The sequence below is a fragment of the Ipomoea nil genome, unplaced genomic scaffold (assembly GCF_001879475.1).
Source record: "Ipomoea nil cultivar Tokyo-kokei standard unplaced genomic scaffold, Asagao_1.1 scaffold2928, whole genome shotgun sequence".
Classification (NCBI taxonomy): Eukaryota; Viridiplantae; Streptophyta; class Magnoliopsida; order Solanales; family Convolvulaceae; genus Ipomoea; species Ipomoea nil.
Window position 1 is genome coordinate 1,637,463 of NW_017619356.1, and position 9,927 is coordinate 1,647,389.

General features: G+C 31.4%; 1 protein-coding gene across 1 annotated transcript; it reads left to right on the plus strand.

Moving 5' to 3' along the window:
• The first annotated feature begins 4,052 nt into the window (after positions 1-4,052).
• LOC109162310 (60S ribosomal protein L12-like) lies at positions 4,053-4,825 on the plus strand. The gene has a single exon (XM_019311042.1). It carries the CDS (start codon positions 4,129-4,131, stop codon positions 4,627-4,629), a length of 501 nt encoding a protein of 166 aa, XP_019166587.1. The 5' UTR covers positions 4,053-4,128; the 3' UTR covers positions 4,630-4,825.
• The last annotated feature ends 5,102 nt before the right edge of the window (positions 4,826-9,927 follow it).

Genomic DNA, 9,927 nt, shown 5'->3' on the forward strand with positions numbered 1-9,927 from the left:
CGTCACCCCGAAAAGAATTAGATAAAAGTATTGGTGCATGCATTTGGCTTGGGAGAAGAAGAGTAACATGTGATAATATAATGGTGGTGTATGCTTTTTCAATAATGACAGTAATCAATTAAAGTTTGGTGCATTATTAGGAAACATTTTTGCTTTATCACAACATAACAGACAGACATAACAGCTGTAATGGTTTATGAATGCCAAGCTGATGTTAACTTGTTTTATCCTTATAATGATTAAAGATGATATGATCTTACCAGGAAACTACTTAAGGTGAAAATATAATTAAGGTTAAAAAAAAAAAAAAGCGAAAATGGGAGAGTAATAGGTTAAAACAGTAGTAATATTGCAATCATGCAGTACTTTAATCTCATAATATAGAACACTGCACGTGTTTTTTCTTAATTATTCTTTTTTTTTTTGAAATAATTCATTTTTTATTCACAAAATACACAATAATAAAAAGAGAAAATTATAATTTAAACCCCTCACAAATATGCCAATTATCAATGTCACCTAAGAATTATTAGTGGTGTAGATATTGTCCCATATCAATTTTTAAAACATGACATATATTGCCCCTCCGACCCTCCCCTAATAGGAAAAAAGAGAAACATTATTGTCGGTGGAAGAAAAACAAACGAAGAAAGAAAAATGAATGGAGGAAAATAATGTGGTCTTCGAACAAGGAAGACGACGGGTAATAACCACATTTATACCACTAATAATTCAGGGGAGTGACAATATGTCAATATATGTCACGTTTTGAAAATTGAAATGCAACATTTACACAACTAATAATTCAAAGGTAACATTGATAATTGACATATTTGTGAGAAACATAAATTACAAATTTTCCTAATAAAAATGTTCTTTTTTTTAATGCATCAAAAAATTTAAGAAAAATGTCATTTTAATTCCTAAATTATATATGTGGATCTATAAGTTATTGGATCCGAAAAATTAGTTCTTCAATTTTCAACCAATAAGCGTTTTTGGTTGCACAAAACAACAAATATTACCTAGCTAGTACCTTTGAATATATATATATATATATATATATATATATATATATATATATATATATATATATATAAACTAGTAGTTCATATAAAGGAGGTGTAAAATCTAATTCGGTAATGCCTCCCTACCTTCCCTCCCCCTCCACCCCCCACCCCCTCTCCCTTTTTATTTATTTATTATTATTTGTAGAGTTCTCTTCCTCTTACAAAAAGTTTTAATTTGGCTGTCCCATTTTATCCCCAGCTAAAAAAGTGTGATATTTAGCATGATTCTAATTACCTTAGCTTGTTTTATCTTCCATCTTGGTTTGAATAACGCACTTTTTAGGTGGGAATGCAGTTGGTCCCCAAAAACATTTTGCATGAGGAAGAAGGTTATTAAAATGACCAAAAAGATTTTTGTTGAGTTTGGTAAATAGCTGTTAGTTGATTTGGTTAATTAATTAGAAGGTATAATTAGTTGATAATATTAATTAATTGTATAAAAATGTTTGGTAAATTAGTTGTTAGTTTGATAGTTGTTTGGTATAATTTCTTTTTTTCAAAAAGTTAATTAAAAAAGTTGCTTTGACCAACTTTTTGAATTTTAGTATTTTGGAGTTACAAAAAGTTAATTAACCAAACACTTATAATTTTTTAACCAAATCAAACAATTAGTCAAATATGCCAAAATTGACTGATAAACTAACTATATATTTTACCAAACAAAACATTTGTTAAATTAGCGTTTACACATCCTTTAAATTTGCTAGTTAACACTATTTTTTTTTTCCTCTTGGAATTAAAAACGCTACTCGAACGTAAATGGAGAGGGACTGGTTTTACATATTCAATAACATAAGAATTATTAAGGTATACCACGGATACAACTTATATACAAATCCCTATTATATCTACTTTTCTATCTTAATTTTTTACTTCTTTAAGAAAACTTGTGAATTCTTGAGTTAATAAATGCATCCAACAAAACAAGCACAAATGTTTGGCTGCAATATATTGAAGCATTTTATCAACAAACATTATTGATGCCATGAAAGCTAACAATTCGAGGATTATTGTACCTAGGATATGATGGTAAACCAATAATATCCATCCATCTGGATGATGTTCATCCTCTTCCACATACTATATGAGCCCTGCATCATATGGATTGTCATTTCGTGGTCGAATGTCTGTCACAAAGTGACACAGCAGAAGAAGACCGATGAACATCAACACCAACAACATCTGCCACTAGCAATATATGGTTACCTGAATTGGTTAGACAATTGATTTCGATAAAAAGTTATTTATTGCCTCTCTTAAGCTGAGCTTTCGTCCTTGTGATCGTTTATCGAATATAATTACAAAACAGACTTCATCCAAAACACAACTTCAAATCAGATAACAGCTACGAATTTTCTCGTAAATCAAAAGCGTTAGCAATATATACCTTGCAGTTTGCTAACTTTTATCGCTATTTATGACATAACGATTTGTCTTTAGCGATAGTTACATATGACTACTCCCAACCAAAATCCTCACATGCTCATCCACCATTGTGTCTAACGTTTATTATTGTAGGTGTGGTCATTTTTACTCGACTGGTCATCTATTGTTTGATATAATCACACAACTCATGATTGGTTTTAATTTCTTAACTTTTAACTTCATTTGGATGGAGGCATTCGAGTTCCAAAAGCTTAAGATTAATTTCTACCATTCTTTTTTTTTTTTTTTTTTTTTCATCGTCGCAATAAGTAATGGAAAATTGATATTAAGATTCGTTTTGTGTCCTGAAAGGCCTGGTTATAAGGATTATGATCAAGAAACACAACCTATCTGATTTTAATTTTGATCTTGATAACAAGTGTTGTCAAAATGGGTCAGTAAGACAGAATGACTAGCACCCTTTCTTTGAGGATCCTACCCAACCTGTATTAGATTGCGAGTTGAGAGGGTTAACCCCGCTAAGACCATCTCCAACCAACCTGTTAAAAGAAATGGCTCATGAAGACTCCAATCAATGCGGTATTGCATCAAAAATTTGGTGTTTCATGAATAGTGTAGCGCCATATATGGCTCTGCACTATTCATCTTAGGTCATTTTTGGTGCAACAACTTGACTTGTTTCCCATTTTACTCTTTTTTGTACTTGATTTTTCTTTTTTATAATTCCTTTTGTATCTTTTTTTTTAAAAAAAATATATTTACATATTTTTTTAAATATTTAAACATAAATTATATATTATTAAAAATAAATTATATCATTTGAAAGATCTCATCAAGAGAATTGGAACAAGACTAATATTGAATATAATTTAATTAAACATTAAATTATACAAAACATAATTAAAGTTGTAATTTATTAAATCACAACTATATATTATATTAAAATAATAAAAGTATAGATATAAACTTTTAATTTATGAGAATATAAATTATTTTAGTGTAGGAATAAAATTTGGTGTTAATAAGTTGGAGATAGAAAAAAATTGGTGTAAGAATATCCTACGAATATTCATTTTGGTGTAAAATTTGGTGTTTTGATTGGGAGATGACCTAATAATTTAAAGAGAATAGTAAGTCAACTAAGTTGAACAATTGACTTCAAATTTGACTTTCCGTGGAAGTGGACTCCTTAGTTTGAGCCGATCAAATATGCATAACTTAAGTTGATTTACATTCTTATGATCATTTGTCATTTAAGGTCACATAATAGGTTTCTCCTAGAGCACACATCTCGATATCGACCCTAAGTTTTCGGTAAATCAAAAGAAAAGAGTAATAACAAAAAAATATCAATTAGTACATAATCTCCATAGTGAAGTTAGGTTGTTGTAAGAAGAAAAATGTAATGGGCTTTTCTCCTCTCTCATCTTTTGGGTAATAGGCGTTGGCCCATCTAAAGTGGTGGAAGCCCAAGATATATGGGCCTCAAAATTCATAAATGTCTGAAGAATGGGCTTGAGCCCATAAAGGGCAAGGCGGACATTTCATACTGAAGAACTCCAAAACCCTACTTCTTAAGGCTTAACCACAGACCTCGTTTCTTCACTAGCTCGCTGCTCGCCCCGCAGACGAAAACCCTAGCTAGATTCTCTGCCCTCTTCTCCGTGCGAAAATGCCGCCGAAGTTCGATCCTACACAGGTCGTCGAGGTCTTCGTCCGCGTCACCGGCGGCGAAGTCGGAGCGGCTAGTTCTCTCGCCCCCAAGATCGGTCCACTCGGTCTCTCCCCCAAGAAGATCGGTGAGGACATCGCCAAGGAGACCGCCAAGGACTGGAAGGGCCTCCGCGTCACCGTCAAGCTTACGGTTCAGAATCGTCAGGCGAAGGTGTCGGTGGTCCCCTCCGCCGCCGCGCTAGTCATCAAGGCGCTCAAGGAGCCCGAGCGCGACCGCAAGAAGACTAAGAACATTAAGCACAACGGCAACATATCGCTCGATGACGTAATCGAGATCGCTAAGGTCATGAGCCCCCGCTCCATGGCCAAGGACTTGACTGGCACCGTGAAGGAGATCCTAGGAACCTGTGTATCCGTCGGGTGCACTGTAGACGGGAAGGACCCCAAGGATTTGCAGCAAGAGATCGCTGATGGAGAAGTGGAGATTCCAGAAGCCTAAGAGAAGGTGGAGTGAAAATGACGACTTTCGATATTAGGAGGTTAAAGCTTAAACTCTCTTGAAATACTAGTAATTATGTTGTGTTACGTTGTGACATTATGTTTTTGAGAATTTTAGTTTCTTCATCAAGGATAAATTTGATTGATAATATTATCTGAATGATGAGCAGCAGACTATTTAAGTTTTTTTTGGATGACATTGCCTGCTTTTTTATTTTTGTCTTATGTATGTTTCTCATGATTATATTTGTTTGTGGTATAACTATTGCCAATTTTAGTGCTTGCCCGAATCTTTGAATCAATGAAAGTTGTCTTTGCAAGGAAAAATGCATATGCTCTTATACTTTGCTTGAGTTGCAAAGACAAACTTGATCATTCTTAGTTTATACAAATTGAGTTTAGTTTGACTTACTTTGAACTAATCACTGATGGGCTGTAGTTATATTTCAAGAAGTGAGGAGGTGCAGCCCTCCTGCATTTTTCCATTTTTGCTGTGTTTGAGTGATAGAGTTACTTAATAGATCAAAGGGTTGCATGGATTGGCATTCCAGTCTGTTGCCTGTGTCTTGCTATACTGACTCATTTGTCTGTCATGTGTACATGCATATTTACTTAACAGTGCAGGTTACCTTGTTAAAGGCATTTCATTTGTTGCTCGTGTATTCTTCTATGTATTTTTGAATTAATAAAATTGGGTATATGAATTAAAATGGGGATAATTACAATATGGTTGTTCTTCATTCTTCATTTTCGGTTTTCCAATTTGGAGGAATGTATCTCTGTTTTTCATTTTTCCAGAGAATCTCTGGTTAGTAAAAAGGCATTTGTTTCCTTTTTATAAATAGTGCCTCTTCTAAGTATATATGCAAAAGTTCAGTATTTTAAAATTTTTTTTTTACATATTAATATGACAAATTGTTATTTGAATTACGAATCAAATTTGACTTGACATGAATATCTTTGATATTATAGGTTCATTTTTTAGTGTACTACCTAAAAAGAACTTATGCTTTGTTTGGTAAAGCTTATAACTTGCTACAAATGCAGCCTAAATTCTGTTCTGTAAGACATGAGGAGATTAAAATAGTAACTTATTTTGAAATGCTATCTCATTTTGCCTTTCAAAATAAGCTATTGTTTTTTTTTTTTAAATGTTTTTGTCTTTTTACACTTTAGTTTATTCAATTGCTAATTGTACCAAAATACTCTAATTTCAATTAGTTAGTTTATTTTCAGTTGTTAATTTTCAATTGCTTTTTAGATAGGTCTGCAAAACAGTGCTTTAGTACTCTGTCTTGCAATGTGGATAACACCTTTATAAGGAGATCACTGATATTTGGTTTATTTTTAGTATATTGAATGTTTATTTTTAATACATTGAATATTCATTTTTGAAGGTTTATTTTGTGTATTAAAAGTTTATGTTTATGTATATTTAAAAATGAACTTTTGCGAGTAGTATTCAAATTCTATTGTTTGGTAGGTAGAAATAGAATTATTGGAAATTAAAAGAGAATGAATAAATGATGGTTAAAATGCCCTTAATAATAATAAGGGCAAAGTTGTTGTTTGTTGTGGAATTTGTTGTGAAATTGTTCCGAGGGGCCTAGGAGTTGCAATTTTATGGTTAGAGAAAATTGTAATTTCCTCCATTTGGAGAAAATTGTAATTTCTTTCCTTCAAACAATGAAATTGTAAGTTTCATAGAATTTAGTAGAAATGAAATTGCAATTTGATCTTATCAAACACTCCATTAGTACATTAAAAATGATTATTCAATATATTAAACATGAATATTTATTCATCCACCATAAGTAAAATTTGCGTAGAATTGGGAATGGGTATGGACTTGTTGTTGTGGGCTTCTTTTGCGACTACTCTTCTCTCCTTAGGCCATTTTAATCCCTAGTCAATTGATCGCCGGGCGTTTTCTGTTTTGGCCCATAATCGAGCATAAAATGCAATAAACATATTTTTAAAAAGTGCGCGAGTGATAGGCAATTTAAGTCATTAACTTAGGTTTTCTTTAAGAAAAAAAAATTTCAGTGTCACAATCACATCATAAAAATTATAAGTTCAATCACAAAAGTACATAAATGCACAAATTCTTTTGTCCCAATCATTTATGCACATTATTATATCTATAAAGCATGAATTCATATATAGTCAGACATGAAGCTGGACTTTTATGCATTTTACACATAAACTGATGAACCAATCCCATATTCCCATATATTTGAGTATTTGACCCTTAAAAGTATACATTTAAAAAATATAGATAAAATAAAAATCCTCTAGTTTAGTTCTATACAAATTATTGGTCGGTTTTGTTTCTTAAAAATCAACACAATTTAATCTTGACCAATATTTTTTTTTTTAAAAAAAATATTTGTTTATCCTTTCAAGTTAAGATTATTAGGACAATTAATACTTAATGTTAATAAAATTTGACAAAACCAATGGAGTTTGGTCTATGGATGAGATAACGTGAGTTTCTTCCAACATAACCAGAGGTCTCGACTCCAAAGCCTTGGAAATCGGAATGTAGTTATCTTAAAATTCATGACGAGTGTTTTATCATCATTTGAGGTCCTATTCAGCACGAACATGATTAATCTCTGTGTATGGGATCCTAGTGTAACAACAATATCTAATGCTATTTGGTTAATTAAAGTGAGTTCTGATAGCGACCAACTTGTTCATTTGCTATTTAATTTTTATTAAATTAATTTTTGAAAGTGAGTAAAAATTTAATTTCTTGAAGTAATTACAGAATTTCTCAAAGTAACCATTATATATATATATATATATATATATATATATATATATATATATATATATATATATATATATATATATATTAGTGGCCAAAATGTAAATAACTGGATGGGCGGTGCATTACTCTAATGGAGTAATGGAGACTTTATGGACGGTGCCTTAACATAATAACCAATGTTATGTCATCTTGTAATACATTTTTTTTTGGAAATAAAATTTATTTTATTTTTGATAAACCTTGCAGTATATATATATATATATATATATATATATATATATATATATATATATATATATGGCTCAACTCACATGATATCAAAACTCCCCGTGAGAAGTGTGATAGACATCGATCTAGTAGATCTAATAGTTAGAATATAAAGAAAAATATGACAAAAAAATGACAATTTCATAAATATTATAAACTTTCAAAGTTTGTAATTTTAGGAAATTGACCTTACCCTTAATTTTCTCAGACGTTATGCCATGGAACCGTGTTCACCATTCATGGTGAACACGGTTCCAACGGTGTTAGTGCACCGTTATTTTTTTTTTATTTTTTTATTTTTTTAAATTAATTACGTGATTGCCTACACATTAACTTTGGAACCATGCCTACACATTCACTTTGGAACCATGAGATTATGAATTTTCTGTTATGATATTATGAATTTTCAGTTATGAGATTATGAATTTTCAGTTATGAGATTATGAATTTTCTGTTATGCGATTATGAATTTTCTGTTATGAGATTATGAATTTTCATTACATTCATAATTTCGGAGTTTCGGACATTCATAAATTATGAATTCATGTATGCACATTCACTTTGGAACCATGCCTACATATTCCCGTCCGAAATCACGGACATTCATAAATTATGAATCCATGCCTGCACATTCACTTTGGAACCATGCATACACATTCACTTTGGAACCATGAGATTATGAATTTTCTGTTATAAGATTATGAATTTTCTGTTATGAGATTATGAATTTTCAGTTGTGAGATTATGAATTTTCTGTTATGCGATTATGAATTTTCTGTTATGAGATTATGAATTTTCATAAAATTCATAATCTCATAACAGAAAATTCATAATTTAATCAGTAACGCGCCGTTAACTCCACATCCGCGATTTTTTTTTTTTTTTTTTTTTTTTTTTTTGCCTAAAAACGACGTCGTTTTGACTTGTGTTCACCATTCTCGGTGAACACGATTCCACGGCATAATTTGCGTAATTTTCTTTATCCATTGATTATTATAAATAGACAGATCAAATTAGTCTGCACTTCTCATGAAAAGTCTAAATCTCATATACAGGTCCAATGCCCAAATAGACTTAATGACAACGAGGGTCCGAAAGACATATTAGCCCTCCAACACATAGAATTAACTTGGCGAGGGTTGGAAATGTAAGATTTTCCCTAATAATATATATTATATATTATAAGGGTCAAATAGGCCATCGAACTGCACACGATAAAACAATTAGGCCACTGAACTTAAAAAATCAATAATTGGGTCCCTAAACTAATCAATTTCAAACAATTCTTCCAATTTGAAGGTTTCCAACAGGTCAACAGGTCATCCTTCCAAATTAATTATTTTTTAAAATTTAAATTTTAAAAATTAATTATTTAAATTAAAAAAAAAAAAAAAAAACTGGTTCCAGCCGGAGACGGCACCGTCTCCGGCTGGATTCCAGTTTTCTTTTTAATTTAATTTAAAAATAATTAATTTTTAAAATTTATTTTTTAAAAAAATAATTAATTTGGGAGATGACCTGTTGACCTGTTGGAAACTTTCAAATTGGAAGAATTATTTGAAATTGATTAGTTTAGGGATCTAATTGTTGGTTTTTTATGTTCAATGGCCTAATTGTTTTATTGTGTGCAGTTCGATGGCCTATTTGACCCTTATTCCTATATATTATATATTATATATTATATATTAGGGCCTTAATTAAGTGGTGCAAGTTGACTAGGCTTATTAAGTGGTCTGGTTGGACTTAATAACTAGTAGTTGTTAGTCAACCAAACTCTGTGCCTAATATAAACCTGGATTGATGGGATACAGGGTTATGGATTAGATAGCACATTCAGTTACGGTACTCAGACCGCTCAGTAGATACCAATACACCATCTAGGGTTCTGAGTCAGGTCTGAGGCAAAACATGGCTGACGGTCTACCGTTAAGAGGCAACACAACAGGAACATCAACTATGGCTGGAGATCAACACGGCTACGCTTCCGCTATCATACGAGGTCAGGTTTCTCGTATACTATGGTTCATATAGTTAGACTATTGTATATCTAACATTTGGTATTAGAGCCTTTTATAATCTCTGTCTGGTTGATTATTATGCCTAAAATCAACAATTAATTTGTTTTATATACATTGAGTTTTGGTATATATTCTGTATATATTAATTCTTCGAAATATGCATATATCTATGGTTTTTGATATAATAATTTGTGTATATTTCGGAAGAATTATGTAAGGGACGTTGAAATTGTTTTTC